Below are 17,141 nucleotides of genomic sequence, written 5' to 3'. Positions count from 1 at the left end.
CTCTCAGAACGTAAGGAATGTGGTAAGGCCTTTTTATTTTTTTATTTTTATGTTTTTGGAATATTAATAATATTTTCTCAACTGATAGAGACAGAACGAGTTTTCCCAATCGCATCGTTCCTCCTTCCATTCCATGTCTGTGTGTGGGTGCAGTCATCCGGTCATGTGCGCAGCTCATACTCAAATAATGAAGAGTAAAGTAATTTCGGTATTTAACAATCCTATTGAACTTTTTTTTTTTTTTTTTTTTTTTGACATGGTAGTGGCCGGCGCATGCAGAGCTTAAGCTTATATACCTTCTATAACTTGAATTGCGCTACCAGCAACCATGTGCAGAATGTTGGGTCAATTTGAAGGCATAGGTTCCCTATTTCATATTCAAATGATTTTCATTAGTTTTTGATATTCTTTTTTTAACCCTCCATCATTATTACTTATCCGCAGGGCAAGCACCGTCAACCAGCCTCCTACAGTGTATAAATGCAGTATCTGCAGTTGCCTAGGGATGGTCGTAGGCCATGCCCAAGTAATAAAGGGTGAGTTTGATTTTCAACGGTTGGATTTTTTTCGTCTCATCAGTGGACCATTAACCCTTAGTTTTTTTCCTTTTTACTGCTTTAATAGCGTTGTTAGTAACTCAGTGCAAAATGGCGCTAGGCCTGTGTGCACACGAAGTATTGTTTTTGAAAATGATGAAGACGAAATGAAAGACCCATACAAAGACAAAGGTGTGCTACTTTTTGTTCGGTTTTTTATTGGCTTATTATACTATACATTATGTGTCCTTAATTCTACACTATTACCACTTACCATTGACCTTCAGAATACACTAGCGTAAAGACGATCCTTCTGTTGAGGATGATCCTTCTACCGAAGATAATTCCTTTGCCGAAGATAACTTTCTATCACCCGCTAGAAAAAGGTTTCAGCAAGATTTTGTTTCGGGTCCCAATATTATGCAATATAGGTACCGCTTAGAGCCGATGGTCAGTTGCCCTTATTGCGGTGCCTTCATGTTTATTGAAGAATGTGTGTGCAACGCAGTAGTATAAGCTGACCAGAATTTCCTTTGTGCTGTGGGAGAGGTCAAGTGAATATTCCTCCGCTCGACCTTGATTTAACTTCTTGATGACCAGAGCGGCAAGGTAAGTTATTCCGTAAACACATATAAGCATATAACTGCACTCTTTCGTCCATGTCCATGGAAGTGAATCTTGATAAAGACCTTGCGAACAACCTATATGGAGTGTACACGCTTCGTATCATTGGAGGGGTTAGTACTCTGATTGGTCCTATGACGCCAACTGAAGGCGCTGCCTCTCAGCTCCTGCAGGCTCACACTCACATTCATGACCCTGTTCAGCAAGCAAGGATCCGTATTAACCATTTCGGGGATTCCCTGATGAAGGCCTGTTGCAGGGACTACAGCGACCCCTTGAACTACACTACCCGATAGCCCATACGCTCAAGGACAGCAGAGAATGTGCGCACGAGGATATCATGCGGCTGAAGGTCGTCATCCGTGCTGGGCCTCAGCATGAGAGGAGAGGGCAAAGGCGAATGCAGTACAGGCCCTTTCATCAACTGAAAGCGTGGTTTTGATGGCTGGCGACAGTAATAAGGATTCTCAGCGAGGCATCATAATAGAAAGCAGAGCCGCTGGTTTGAAGAAAGCCAGTGAGGTCCATCCAGCTTACGACAGCCTCCATTATATCCTCTTGCATCCAAAAGGCGAGGACTGGACATATAAAAAGTATAAAAAATGGTCTAGGTCAGGTCAAACTTCTGCAGGGTCTCATGGTGACAGCTATGACGGAGGTAACGATGACAACCAGCTAGAGATGGATGTGGATGGGGGCAATGACCGAGCTAGGGAAAGTCGAGAATACGCCAAGCTAAAGGAGTTTTACATGTACAGGATGCAAATTCGTCCTTTGAGCTCAACAGACCAGCGATCTTTCATCTGGATGAGTACGTGCTTGACTCACCAGTGCGCTACCAACCAATACAGCAGACTGGAGGCGGATCGACTTCAGTTCATCAACGAATACCAGTCCAAGCTGAAGGCGGATGCATATATCGGCGTAATGGGTGCAATTGAGCTTAATCTCAGACCTGGGCTATACATGTGGAACATTGTCTCCAAGGATGCGTTGTAAATAAGCGTCCTCTCATTTACTGCCGTATCTTCCAGATACTCTTTCTTATTTTGTATTTTATTTTTTGATTATTTTACTGCTGTATACAACTTACCTGATCTTGCTTGTGTCGATTTTGTTGGTAGTTTTTAAAATGGTAAAAAAGACCGCAGTCAATAAAAAAGTTATAAATGGTAACGCTTTTTATTTTCAAAACCAATCGTTGGAATACGCTTTATTTTGTCTCCATAAAATTTCTAACGAGGCAAGAGCCGGCCGTGGCGAAGCCACGGTCTCCGGCTCGTATTTATCGAAAGACTAACACGTTAAGGGCGATTGTTCTTTCATGGCATGCCCTGATGGTCGATGCTGATTGGCTACTAAACCAGGACAGGCAAAAAAAAGAAACAAGAGTCGCTGAAACTTAATTTTTTAGTCATTTTAGCGATATGCCTTTTTATTATGAAATAATACTAAACGATCTCTTTTATTTCATTTTGTAAACCATTTGAGCCTGTTATTTTATATTTATCTAGAAAATACTTACTCACCGTTGCCTCTGACGTTTATTGCTAAGTTTGAGTCCTGGTAGCACTGGAAGCCGTGCTTCGCACAGATCAGAGACTTTCTGTACAGCTTGTAGTACTTCTTGTATCCCAGGAATAGGCGCATTGTCATCTATGATGCTTTCTAAATGAGCCATGGCTCTTAAATGATATCTAATAAGCTGTCTAGCTGCCTGTTCAGATGGATTGGTCAACGTAAGCATCATTCGTTCTGCTGCAGCAACGAACAGAGGATCCTTTTGTTTAAAGTAATTCTGGACGGCTTTTAATACCAATGGTTCATCCATAGCCACACAAGCATTGCCACCAAAGATCTTGATACGCCCAAGAGCTGATTCGACTAGTAATGCCGCCTCCTCTTTCAAAATAAATATGGTCTCTCCAAGGAGGTACCACCGCTTGAAGAAGAGTACCAGAGTATCCTCAATGTTGAAGAATGATGAGAATCGTTCTGGATGATTCTTTATCTTGTTTGTCGTCCTCAATAATTCACCGATCATGTTCCCACGACGCACTTTATCCTCCCACGACGATAGCATTGCTTCTGTGTTGGCAATGATACTTTCCCACTTGGCTGCATCATTGGTGGCAATAATACCTTCGATTGCAGTGACAATCGGTCTAAATCGGCCAGTGAGTCTTTTATGAAGCATAGATATTGCCTCTGGTGGAATTAACATATCAATCCTACTACTCCAAGCTTCGTCATTGAGTTGAGACTTGATGCGATCAATAAACGATCTGACAGAATCTTCACTCTGCCAGCCTACAAACTCCAAATGAGGAAACATCGGAGAGCCGTATTCTTTAACTCCATCGCCACTGCAAAGCCCCTGGTCAAGTGTTCGAATGCTGACCCGTTCCGCAGTATATGACCGTAAGTTCCGAGCGCTGGGTAGGATCCCTAAATCCATGCAAAATGGGTGACAATACTGGTTGTGGTTCAGAGTCAGAATATGATGACACAAATAGTCCATCGCCTTGATCGCCTAAAATTTGGGCCTCATCTACAACGAGCCGTAGTTTCGTGTTGGTGGTAAAGTTTGGGTAATTCATTCCTATGAGCAGTTCCTTTGTTGAAACAAAATGATTTTGTACAACTGCGCAAATGATTGTCCATGCAATATTCTTGTGGTCAAGGTGAGAAAGAAGTTGCCTGAATAGAATAGAGAATACGTCTGAGAAAATGACTGGACAGATTTGAAGCAAGGCCCAGCTTTTACTTGAGAAAGTATTACGGCAGCTAGGAACAGATAAACAAAACTTGAGAATAAGGATCCTTGAGAGATATAAAAGAAGGGTAACTTTCCTCGCTGTAGATGTATTGTCTTTTTGATCTCGTTTCTCTGAAGTTTCTTGGTCAATATACTCCGCCATGAACGATAGATCGTCTGAGCCATGATCCCTGTCTGATGCATTAAAATAGAATCCCCACCGAAGGCAAAGCATCTCTATAACTGATCTCGTCTTGCCGCAGCCACTCTATTAAGAAATATGTAACAAAAGGAAGAGTTAGACTAGGGAGTACAATGCGAGGTGACTACAAATAATGAGACAGCAAACCTACAACGCCAAATACAGGTACGTCGCGAGCGTCAGTGTTCTCGAGTGCGGTTAGTATAACATTTGAACGGAATTGATCCGGTATAACGTTATCGGATGGTGCTTCTGGTAAGTCCAGAAAGAGAAAGTTTGGTCGTGATTCTAATGTTGGTTCGAAAGTCTTTCCTCGTCTCCATGCTCTCGGTAGTCCAGTTACCCCTTCAGTAGTCACTGGAAGTTGATTTGTCGCCTTTACGTACTCGTTAAGAAATATTGCTGCTGGTGAATTATGAGCAAAGAAACGTGTTGTAATTCTTTCAATTGTGGTCTCGAGGTCCTCTATAATTATTCCGCAATTAAGGTAATTAGTCTCTTAGTTGCAATTAATTAATTAGCCTGTCTGATGAACAGTAATGCTGACTCATTCCTTCTTTTCTTACTTACGGGAGGAAGAGCTCGTTTGACTTGTTGGAGGAGAAGGTGAAAAAGCCGTGAGTACAGGTTGAACGGCAGGTAAGACTGCAGGAGCTAGTTAATTAATTATTTAATTAATTAATTAGACGCGTCGCCATCATAACCTTTTGAAAAAAGCAGAGAATCAGTTAAACAAATGAGCCTTACACAAAGCGGAAGTGGACGGATCTATACCACAATATGCAAAATCAAATATAAAGAAGATGGATCATTAGACATTAAATGCTTGCATGCCACAGTAACAAGGACAGTTAGAATTTAACGACTTCTTACCTACTGATGGAGGCTGAACAATGACATGAATAGTTTTCTTTGATGGTGCCGTTCCAAAGACTTCAGAAATCTCACTTGTCGGGTCGTCTAGCTCCTCTGGCTCTTTTGACCTTTCTTCGACTGTTAGATTGTTGAGCGTGATTTGTCTTTTCGGCGCGGAGGGATGGAGACATGGTAAAGATTGAGTTTGTTGGCATCAATGCCTTGAAGAGCGTTTTCTTTCTTTTTCTTGATTGCCTGTTTGAGATGGCCCACGGTCTTTGTTGGTAGAATGTCCACAGAAAACGCTGTGGATTTTCCATCAATAATGCAAAAGAGAGTGATTTCGTCTGCCATTAGTGTAGTTCACAGGCAAAAAGTGAATGAACTGGTGAGGAAGGAGAAAGGAAGGATCAAATTCAGTCGTATGGCCTTCAAAGGAAGGAAGAAAAAAAGAACTCTAGGTGGTGGGAACTAAAAGTGAGTATGGTAGTGTAGAGAGAACTAATGTAGAGAGAGTGAAAAGGGCCATGCCAACAGATCTGCTCCTTTTATACTGATATTTCATTTCAGCCACTGTCAATCCAACCGTTACACGATTTTGCCACCATCCGTTTCTTATTACGTAAATATTAAATATTTGTGACTGTACACATCTGATACTTTTCAAAAACAGGGACACAGTCGTGTCGCTTGAACCTTTGAATTATGCTACTATGCTTTTTTTTCAGTCAAGAGCACGTTTCATGATAAATACGACTACTCGGGGCAAACCGAAGGATATAGTGGGAACCAGATTAGAAGTTGACCTCTACAGTGGTAACTAGAACCAAACCTGCTATAAATTAGTAATGGACTTTAAATGTAACGAGACAAGAATGAGGATCTTTATCTTCATCATAGAAAAAGGTATTCCTAAATATCAATGTAAATTAGCTATTTAGATAAAGGACTAGGTAGTTATGGCGCAAACTTTTCCCAGGGAAAGGCTGAAAGCCGAGTCGCTTATAATACAGCCATAGTCCCCTTTTGGATAAAACAAAACCTCAAGGAAAAAATAAATATGTATATAAATAAACCTCTGGTATTTTAATGACAAATATGAAGAAAAATGAATAAAAGTTAACCCCTTAGCTAGTTATCCTCATTTACGATTAAACGAGCATCAGTCAAGGGTCGCAGAGCTTCTTTACGTGTTCAGCATGGTTTTCACGGCCTTTGGGCAAAATCACACTGTCATCAATATAATTAATTACAAAAGGAAGGTCACCTCAGGGTATGTAACATGTCGCGTTGAAACAGACTAGATAAAGGCTTGAGGCGGAATACCTTTTTAAACATATACCCTTCCATTGTGCACAAATGCAGTTAAAAAGCGATCATATTCATGGATTGGTAGACGATGAAAAGTTTGAAGGTGGCTAATGGTGGTGAAAATAACATCACCAACTATCTTCAACATGATACCATTCATCAAAGGAAGCGGGAAATCATTATCATGGAGATGGACATTAAGTGACCTTGGATTAGGACAGACTCGGCGTAATGTCCTATTACCCTGTAGATCTTTTTTTTTTTTTTTTTTTTTTTTCGCTGTCAAAGTCAGACAATTATTATGACCAGCAGTTTCGTCAAGTTTGGAGCGTTGATGATAGGCAAACAGACGTGGGCGACAGTGTACAACGGTTCCTTTAGGCACTGAAAGGTTATTTCATTTCTGATATAGGGGATTGACTAATCTTTAGGATGTGACTTTAAGGATAAGAGAGTACATAAAGTCATTCTTATAAGCGATATATTCATCTGTTTTTTCCTCTTCAAGAGTAATCGGCGGCTTAAGTAAAGGGTTTTGATCAGGTACAGATTCAGATAATCGGTTGGGAGGTATATTGGACCAGAAATGCTGAAAACCAAACCGACGAAAGAAATCCATGCCAATGATAAGGCATATACTTGATCGCTCATCATCAAGAATAAAGATACTGACTGTAATGCGTGTATCACCTCTATCATTTCCCTTTTTTGGTGGCAGCAAAACGCATATTTTGATCCGCAAACATGGTGTCAAGAGGGATATGCAAGTTAGTTTTATGTATGGCGAAATCTCAATCATTCATTGAAGAGAAAGCCGAATGGTGAATGAGAATGGAGATGATGGATGGATGATTGTGAACAGAAGTGGAGAAATGGATTGTCATTTCGTGCTCATTCCTCCCTTTCTTATTTCACTATTTTCTTTTTGTTTTTGAACATTAGTATTCCAACACTGTCTGATCACTGCACATACTTATTGCCATAATACCTCATGTCTTCCAACACTATGTCTCATAATTCTCCCTCTAAATCCTCCTTCGTTCAGAAGGAGGGCAATAACCATGTCACTCTTAACTGTTCGTTCACCAGCAGTGATGGTAGTCATGACAAGGGTGGTGGACATGAGGAAGATGCGTTTTCATAGATAACTCGCCGTCAGCTTTTGAAGTCAAAAGGACTTGGGTATTATCTTTCTGGATCCTCTTGCAAAGCAACATTAGGCGAAAAAGAGGGATGTGCAGGCGGAATCCTCCAGAAGTGCCGCTGGGGCTCCACTCGGTCGGAGGAAGTGGTGCGAGATAGAGGACGAAGAGGTTTTGCCTTCACGACGCCGGCAGCACACTAAAGAGAAACAGCTGGGTAAGATGGACAAGGAAACTGCTGATCTTTACGAAGTTGTGTATGATCAGGGAATGACAATTGCGGGTGGAGATAGGGCTCGTAAAGAGCTATATTCGACTTTTGAGAGTAAGCTGGTTCATTTGATCACGATCATCAGTTTTAACTGGCATTTGCCGGCTTTATCGGTTTTCACCAGTTCACTGGCCAGAACCGGTTCGCTAAATATCAGAAACAACCAACGGTTAAAATTTTTTGGATGGTGGTGCGCCAAACCGATTTTTTTTAATCATGGTCAAACTTAGCCGGGTAATAATACCGCTGGTTAGAATAGAGTGCTGCTTTCAGTCCAGAAGTATCGTCGCTATTGCGAGAAGCAATGATAATAAATAGCCATTTTATGTATGAATCCCGCATATGTTTGTTAACGATTATCTTCTATATACATCATTCTCAAGGGCGCTATTGCAATTAAACAGCTGAGGCTCCCAAAAGCTATCATAATCTATAGCCAAAGTTGAAACATAGTAAAATGGAAAAGGTGATATCACGGCATCAAACAAATCCAGGAATAAATCTCTCCACTTACTCTCCTCAATGGTCATTTCAGCTTGACTGAGGGACGCCTACCATCAGACGGACTTGAGCATATCTCGTTTTCATGTTGATCTTGAGATACTGTAGTTTCTGTAGGTACTTTCTGTGGTCGTTCACGCTTTCTGGCTGGCATGCCCTCCTTATCCTCTACATAAATCCTAGCGGCCATTCTTTGGGAAATACCATCGCTAGCAGCCGCTTCTCGATCGGACATACCATTCAACATCAATCTTTTGACATTATTGACCTTGCTTAGTGGCATCGACTTCATATTCAATTTAGGTATGGTGAGAAGTAAGTTGAGCAAGCGTGCGTGTTTTTTTTTTTTTTTTTTTTTTTTTTTCAGCAATACGAGAGGCCCAAAGGTTGTCATGGGTGTCGTCTGAAACCACTCCCAAAATTTTGCTTGAATTAAACGAGCCGGAAACTGAGGTCCGCCATGGTCGGCTCCTGCCTCGTGAGGATAACATAAAGGAAAACGTAATCTGTAACCGTAAATGGTAACAGAAGGCCTCTATTTTCACAAAGGAATGGAGGCAGTAACCTCAATAGGCTCCAGATCTTTTATTAAAACATTAAAAGCATACGCATACCTTATTCGAATAGGAGGATGATATGTGCGAATTGCAAGGCGCGTGATTATTCTGGTGACAAGGAATTATGCTGTGCTACGCGTATTTTAAAGTTGCAACCGGACTTTATGGCCCAACAATCACCCTTAGAGGAAATTGCAGGAAGGCACAGGCAGCAAGTTATTTTCTACCCACAATTCCACTGCGAATTGAACTTCATTGAGATGTTCTGGAGAGCAAGCAAGCGCTGCACCAGAGCAAATTGTGATTACACATTCATAGGACTACAAGAGGCCGTACCAGAGGCTTTGAACTCAGTGCACATTATATGCATTTGAAAATACGCAAGAAAGTCCTTCCGCTACATGGACATATACCGAAAAAATATGTCTGGCCATGTTGCAGAACAGCAAGTGAGAAGACATGAATCCCATAGACGCATTCCAGAAAACTGGGCTTTGATTAAATAGCCATTTTTAGTCCCACATCCTTAATAAATATGATGATGTCATTCTAGAAATAAGGTTAAGCCAATCAAACTTCGAGATTTTTGTTCCAAGTTGCTCTCTCCATAGGAAAATGGTCCGTCTTTTTTTTCTTTTATCATAAGAAGGAGAAGTCGTATCAACAAAAGCTCTCTGTCTTGTTAAAGAGAAGTGGCAAATGAAGGAGATAACAAAGCTATTTTTTGCCTACAGTCCATTACTGGGGCATTGTAACATCTCCCCCGCATCCTATTTTTTTTTTCTGAAAAAATTCGTGACTAGATGCGTCCCGTAGCTCATTATTGAAGACTAATCTGTTTCTCACTACTTTATTATTACTCATGTCTCTCAAGGTAACAATGGAAGAGAAGAAAGAATGCTCTTGCTCCTCATAATAAGATCCATTGGAAATAATCTGGTGCTTAATAAGCAAGGTATGTGCTAGAAAATTATTTCAATAATGTATTATGTACTCGGCTGTATCATACATATTCTACGGTATATAGAATCGTACAGATGCATGCTTGTGGAGCATGGCCAGTTTCTGAATCCTTTCAAGCTCTCTCCACAGCCTCTCCTTGAATTCATTATCCTCATCATTTGTATTGACCACTTCCAGGTATTGCGCCACTGTCTTTACCGCGGACATGCACGCATAAGAGGATGGACGGGCACCAGTTACAGCCTGTAAATCAGACACCGTGCTGGTGCAAAAACGTTGCGACTGTACCAACTTCGTTCGCGCTCCCATCGTAGTCCAGAAAGTTTGAAAGTCTTCAGGCATTGACACGAAATTGTAGCCTTTCCTCTCCTCTTCTACCAGCCTTAAAATTATATCGCGAAATGCCTCTGGGATGCATTCCTGGAGGAGTGATTCTACGAGCAACACAGGCGCGCCATCTACACAGAACTCAATCTATATATTCCATAAGCAGGTATGAAAGAACAGGAATAAGTCAAATTTTGATGAATTATTTCCTGGCACCCGATGCTCAAATATTCATTATTATTGGATTCAACATACCAAACTCATAACACTCTCGTGGATAACTGTCCACTCAGTATCCTGTAGGAGAGATGTATAGAGCTGTTGCATATAAGATTTAGCATGAGTCTATGTTGGCACATTTTCGTTAGTAAAACACACTAGAAGTCAATATACTCTTCTCATAGCCACTATAGGGAATAACGTTCTCAAACTTGCATACCAAATGAGTTTCATCTTCTATCTTCACAGTAGAACACGATCGAAGGAACATGGAGATAGATATTCTTGACAGTGGTCGCAAGTCAGAAGGCAATGCCTCCCATGAAATAATTGTTTCTAGAACCTGGTAAATATATATATTAGCAAGAAACGTCAACAAATAAGAACGAATATCTTGATCATCTTGTTACTCGCTTACTTGGATCAGTACGGCAGGGTCAAGTGGTTGTATGGACCTCAGGAATGAAAAAATGTCTTCAATCGTGCGAAATGGCTATTATCATGACATCGATTATGCAAAATAACTGTTAAGACTATCGAGCAGCATTAGGCTACAAAAAAGAGTATGACAACTAATTCCCACCTTCGATCTTTCGTGTTCTTGAACGTGCTGAATCAATCCTTGGGCTCCTCCTATAATCTCCAAACTCCAACTCAACAGGTCGTGCCGAGTACTCTCAGCCAAGGAATTACGATGTTTGACACAGCTCATGATTGAAGCCAAACATGCCACATATTGATGCTGTTTATACGTGAAAGCATGAAAAATAAACCTTTTAATGTCCAAGGCCAATGCAGGATCAAGCGTAAATCGTCTGAAAAAAAGGAAATAAAAAAAAAAAGTTACCATAGTGTAAAAGGCATCCAGAACGAGCCGCTCATCCACTAGCAAATCACAGACAGCTCTCCATTCATCAACACATCGATTGACCAGAGTGTCCAAGCTCTATTTCGAATGCGACGACAATAGTAATAGTAATTAAGAGCAAGTAACAGGTTTAACATGGAGTAAGCAAGATAATGAATGGTAGTCTAACATAACATATTACTTACCGAACAATGCAGGCTTCCAAATGGGAATGAAGATAAGAGGGTATGCATACTTATATCAGGCCTGCCTTCTAAAATAGACAACAAATTTTCTGTGATGGCCAACTAGATGGGGAAATAGAGTCAACCGTCTCTACTCTGGTCAGGCACATGTGGGAAGTAAATTAAGGAAGGCATTATAGAACTACATACCTGAGATTGTTCATTTAGTAAAGGAAGTAAGGAACTAAGCATAGCTCCAATTTTCTCACTTGCTCTCCCGAGGGGAAGGGTTATAAGCTATGTTTAAAGGCAAGGAAATTAAAAGAGGGGGGCAGAGGGTAGGGGATGTGGTTAGGATAATGAATCCATGGGGCTGTCATTCAGTAACATCATTCCAATCAGTGATATCCATACCAGTTCAGTTAAAACCCGAACTTGATTCATTGTAAAGCATTGGCCGAATCTATCTGCGATACAACACCACCAGTCCCTCGCAACCAACGACCATAAATCGGAATGGCCTATTACAAGGCCAATCATATCGATTTGCAGTTTTACAAACTGTCTAGGCTGTACAAGGTATGCAAATGTGACCAATTCAGATAGAATCCGAAAGTAGAGATCACTGTCTGATATAGGCGGCCCAAACTCACGTAGCACGATAGCGTCCGCTTGACGAACCACTCTGTCTAGTAATGATTCCTGAGTTGGGACATTTTCAATAGGGTAAAGCTGCAATTGTAGGTCTAAGGGAAACTCTTCAAAGATTGAAACCAACTTCAACAAAAATTTTAGTTGGCCTTGGCCCCACTCGTAATCCGTCAGAGGCTGTGTAAGGGGGAGGACATTGCGAGGACCAGATGCCGAAGAAAACTCATATATCAGTGCACTTTTATCGCCGCTCTTAATTCTGTCTGATGCAAATAGGGCGGACACCACCAAATCTTCAACACTGTTTACAAAGTTTACGATTTCCGACTGGACTTCTGGATAGGACTTGTTTATCACTTCGCTAGATATGAATCGACTGTTCACAATGAGATTCTCCACAGTTTAAAAACCTGATCGGATGCATATACAATATAACAAACCCACTCGATAGCAGTATAGTTGACACTAGCTTTGTCTTACCTTCTCATGAAAAATAAAAGGTATCGTAAATGGCCCCTGCATGACCTCGCACCATCCGAAGAGCCACATATGTCGATGAACAAACATCTCGAAACGTTTTTGAGATGGACGTAGTAGAACCTTGCCAAAGTCCAACGCCTCTTGAGAAAAGTGGGTGTCACTTCTAAACCGGTGACGCATTGACTCAAAATGTCAAAGCATGACCCGAGGATCCCATTGCAAAGTAATTTGACTGCATTTTCGGTCTACAAATTCCTCCGGAAAAAGTATAAATAAACAATCAAAATAAACAAATATTAGTAATCACTCAAACAGAGCATGCTCGCTTACTGATAGTATAAGGGGTCGCTCACCTCAAGGCGAATTCTTCTGTCCTTGCCACAATTTGGGATTAAAGCACAAATAGCCTTGAAAGTGGTACTAAGATATGCGTATTCTGAACGAGCTTCCTCAGCATAGCTAAGAAGCATGTTACAGACTGGATGCTCGCGTTATTCTCTAACCTCCTCTACTTTACTGAATACTCCGTGCTATTGTTACTAGCCATCAATTTGCTCCGCATATGTACCTGCGATGGTCATGTCGCTTGCGTGACTCCGAAGTATGACATTTTGCTGTACTTGATCACCGATGAATTCCAAGAAGTTTTTGGTTAGGTTTAAGGCCCGTTGATTCCACTGGGTGTAGCCTTCAGATCTTTCTCTTTTAATTTGAGTTCTATCGACATGCTATAATGCCATGTTAATCATGTCTTCCCTTGCCGTTTTGATCAGATTTCCTCATTTGATTTTTTTTTTTTTTTTTAAAAAAAAAAAAAAAAAAATAAAGAAAAAGAAAAAGAATGATTTACTCTGAACACTCGCTTTCCGGTATCAAGGATAATCGCTGCAAGAGATATACTTCCAGGGCTTGACAGGAACTCAACTAATGTCGCCTCGGGAAGCTCACGAACAATGTTGAGACATGTATCCGTAAGATCACAGAGACTGATGAGAAGCTGAAAAGCATAAGAGTATATTATTAGATGTGATAAGGCGCCTTCAAATGATCTCAAGTCATTAGTATAGGTGTAGTGATCGTGATCGGCCTTGTCTTCATACCAGCATCCATTCCTCTGTTTCTGAGCGACTGAGATTGAGCTGGGCAAACACCTAATATATATATAAAGGTAACTCCAGTTTAACAAAGAATTACCAGTACCTATTCAGATCAGGACTGTGAGTACATTTCCGACTACATGCCTTTGATAGCTCTATAATCACTGCGCTCGGTGCATGCTTCTCAGGAGAAGGTTTTTTAAGAAGATTGGATAACCAGTTAACGATTAACACCTTTACCGCCAAAGTTGATGGGTAGAGATCTGCAAGAAGGACAAGAGTTAGACAACCAACTTTGCTGATGCTGATTCATTATTGGGAGAGCACATATTGGGCGCAAATGCAATAAATGCGCATACTCTGGAAGCATTGTTGAAACGCAACGGTCAAATCAGGAGCTGTGAGTGGTGTTTTCTTTTGGAACGCCACCAAACCATCCACTGTGGAAGGGTCTTCTGAACCAGAATAGGCTGCAGTATTCAAAAGATCCAGTAATTCTGATAAAGCTGGGGATACTGCTCTCCTCACTTTTCCCTGGTCCATGGCCGATGACATTTTTTTTGGAGACAATGCACATTTTGAATGGAATGTAAAGTTGATTAATCTGTTCCATAAATTTGGTTTACAGTGCTAAGCCTTTCATATCAAAATCGCGTGGCCGTTGTTACATGATTTCAATCTTGGAACACTTGCAGTATACATACGCAAAAAAAAAAAAAAAAAAAAAAAAAAAAAGAAAGAAATTGTTGATCTTGACGTTACAACTCATTCAGCCCGTTATTGCCATGCCATCCCGTCCTTTGACCCAACTCACTTTGGCATTACTCAAACCAGATCTGGCAGCCAATAGTGCTCATGTCGGCAAAGTGTTTGCACACATTCAACAGAATGAATTCAAAGTTCTGGCACATAAACATTTGCTATGGTCAAAGAGTCAGGCGGAAGCTTTTTATGGAGAACACCGGGGCAAATTTTTTTTTGAGAGGCTATGTGGCTACATGACTAGGTAATAGGGCTTCCTCCGATCTTTGATCTTAATCTCGCACACGAGTATGCTAGATCGCTATACTGACGAAAAGGTTCTGGGTGGTTTCTTCTAGTGGGCATTTTTATGCCCTGATCCTCGAAAAGCCGAATGCTATAACAGACTGGCGTGCTCTTATCGGACCCACCCATCCACCGCGGTAAACCTGGTGAAAAATAAGGCTCCTTTGTAGGTACTTTTACGCTTTTACGCTTTTATGGTTCTGTAGTTTTACTGAATCACATGACTACTTTTTACCCCCTACACCTAGTGCTCGAATCAATGCTCCAGACACTTTACGTTCTCTTTATGGCATGACTGATACTCGCAATTCATTCCATGGTTCAGGTATTGTTTATACGTCCTAATTGTCGTCTCTTTATGCCAATGGTCCAATTTCATCAAGTCTGTGCGCCATTCATATCTCACTCACGCTCTTCTATCTTAGACGCAGCTGAGACTGCCAAGAATGAAATACAATTTTTTTTTCCGGAATTTGACTGGGAGAAATGGAATCAAGACCAACAAAGAAGTACATAGGCCACAGAGGGCCTTTGAAGCCGAAGAATAGGCTTGAGTGGGTTATTGGCGGCATAGATAGTAGTAATAGGGGGATGCAGTTACAGATCTCTGCGAGACCTTCTTGTCAAATTGTGAATAGGTCTAGCTTCCATTGTGATTCGCACAGCTCTCAGAATCTAATAATCTAATATTGGTCATGCATCGAATGTATAAATATACTTGACCTCTGTTCATCTCCAAAAAACATTCATTCGACTCTCCATTGCTTTGCATCATCCATTTCTATTTCATTCTGTTCTTCAAACGAAGCAGCTTATATCCTCTTTAAAAAGTTTTTTTTTATTTTTTATTTTTTTTTTTTCGTTCTTTCCCCCTTTACAGTGATGCGTTTCGCAGCTTCTTTGGTCGCTGCCACTGCTGTGTGCCTGGCTACTATAAACAACGCCCATGCGTATGGTATCCTTGGTATGGCTGTCTTCTCGCACATTTTCTTCTGCTTAAGATAGATTGAATTGGTCCTTTGCCTTAGCAGTGTATTGTTTCTCTTTTGATAGGCCACACTCTCACGGGTCAAGTAGCACAGCGATTCTTGACTAAGGAAACTGAAAGGCAGGTCAAAGAGATCTTATCGCCATACTACGATGGACTTTTGTCCAAGGCGGCACCATGGCCTGATACGATTAAAGGTCAGGCGAAATACAGGTATTTTCAAGCTGCGGATATCATTGTGTTCTTTGTCCTACAAACTTGATTGTTCCTTCAAACTGAATAACCTCTCTATATTAATTTGAATCCCCTGAAATATTCTGTATGTACTCCAAGATGGGCATCTATCTTGCACTACGTCAATACACCGGGCGACGACCCCCCTGAAACATGCCATATGGAGTACAATTTCTCCGGCAAAGACGTTATCAATGGGCTTTTCAACATGACAGCGACACTCAAGCATTATAAAGTCACCGGGCCCACTACTCCGGAGGATAAAAGCATTAGAGAGGACGCTTTGAGGTTTTTTGTGCATTTTATGGGTGACCTGCATCAGCCATTGCACACCTCAGGCAAACTACGTGGAGGCAACGACGCACCTACAAAGTGGAGACGGGCCAAAAGCAATTTACACAGGATCTGGGATAGTCAAATGATCATGGTATGCTATTGTCGGATGAGATCATGTGTAAATTGTATAAGCAATAGGAATGTACTAAAAGAACGAAAAAAAAATAATCATATTTTCATGAAAACAAAAAAAATAGAAAGATATCCAGGACAGATATGACAACAACCCAAAGAGTTATTTGGACGATATGCTCGAGATGACTAGTAACATTTGGCAACCAGAGGCCAGTAACTGGACTTTTTGCGATCCAGCAATATTCAAGGTTGATAACCCTTGGTATGACACCACCAAGGACATCAAAACCCTTTGCCCTGTAGAATGGGCGACGTCCATGAATGCTCTCGCGTGCTCATTCGCTTGGAAGGACTATGACCCCCTCAAGGACTACTCCGCAGACTACTTTGAAAATGCCACTGGCCAGAAGAATGGGTACTTGGTCCAGAAACTAATCACCATGAGCGGTATTCGTATGGCCGCCATTCTAAACGAAATCTATGATCCTCCCTGTCCAATGCAAAAGCGGGTGCAGTTTGTGAAGCAAGGTTAAAATCTCGCATATCCCTACATCTCTTTTTTCCTATCTATTTTTCTTCTCTTGAATAAACCTTTAATGCCTTGATTTTAGTAATTAATATGTATTTTAAATTTCCCAACAAGTATTGCATCATGCTGCGCCCAGGTTACAGAGCTGCATAAAAAATGTGGAGGCGAATGATCTGAAGTGGCTTGTCAATCAGATCATGTGACTACTCCGAAGCAAGAGATGAGCTTAATACTAAACCTACATGGAGCCCTCATCGTTTAGTAATCGTACGTTCATTAATCTCAGGGGAAGCCCCATTCGCTCTGAATCTGGGCCTAATCCATCCTCAGCCAATCGAGCCATTAATACATAGGATCAGATGCCTTCAAACCGGCCAAAGCGAAAGGTATTTACCCTCATTTTTTT

At 41.1% G+C, this 17,141-nt stretch overlaps 3 protein-coding genes across 3 annotated transcripts; 2 read left to right on the top strand and 1 right to left on the bottom strand.

Annotated features, from left to right (window-relative positions):
• Nucleotides 1–9,600: 9,600 nt before the first annotated feature.
• Nucleotides 9,601–14,100, bottom strand: BCR41DRAFT_386622 (hypothetical protein). The gene is made up of 16 exons (XM_022027815.1): nt 13,886–14,100; nt 13,671–13,789; nt 13,530–13,580; nt 13,280–13,426; nt 12,998–13,157; nt 12,783–12,907; nt 12,430–12,674; nt 11,713–12,325; nt 11,509–11,595; nt 11,320–11,421; nt 11,114–11,212; nt 10,850–11,008; nt 10,685–10,759; nt 10,487–10,609; nt 10,303–10,392; nt 9,601–10,194 (listed from the first exon to the last, which is right to left on the bottom strand). The coding sequence occupies exons 1-16, from the start codon at nt 14,079–14,081 to the stop codon at nt 9,772–9,774; spliced, it is 2,814 nt and encodes a 937-aa protein (XP_021881244.1). The 5' UTR covers nt 14,082–14,100; the 3' UTR covers nt 9,601–9,771.
• A 147-nt stretch (nt 14,101–14,247) lies between these two features.
• On the top strand, nt 14,248–15,443 carry BCR41DRAFT_353912 (nucleoside diphosphate kinase). The gene is made up of 4 exons (XM_022024236.1): nt 14,248–14,532; nt 14,627–14,710; nt 14,822–14,898; nt 14,999–15,443. Exons 1-4 carry the CDS (start codon nt 14,312–14,314, stop codon nt 15,088–15,090), a joined length of 474 nt encoding a protein of 157 aa, XP_021881243.1. The 5' UTR covers nt 14,248–14,311; the 3' UTR covers nt 15,091–15,443.
• Nucleotides 15,424–16,807, top strand: BCR41DRAFT_353911 (S1/P1 nuclease). Its single transcript, XM_022024235.1, has 4 exons — nt 15,424–15,537; nt 15,627–15,774; nt 15,895–16,222; nt 16,329–16,807. The coding sequence occupies exons 1-4, from the start codon at nt 15,456–15,458 to the stop codon at nt 16,737–16,739; spliced, it is 969 nt and encodes a 322-aa protein (XP_021881242.1). The 5' UTR covers nt 15,424–15,455; the 3' UTR covers nt 16,740–16,807.
• The last annotated feature ends 334 nt before the right edge of the window (nt 16,808–17,141 follow it).

This window comes from Lobosporangium transversale (genome assembly GCF_002105155.1).
Source record: "Lobosporangium transversale strain NRRL 3116 chromosome Unknown BCR41scaffold_19, whole genome shotgun sequence".
Classification (NCBI taxonomy): domain Eukaryota; kingdom Fungi; phylum Mortierellomycota; class Mortierellomycetes; order Mortierellales; family Mortierellaceae; genus Lobosporangium; species Lobosporangium transversale.
The sequence above is the reverse complement of the archived record's forward strand: the minus strand, read 5'-3'. Positions and strand labels throughout refer to the sequence as shown.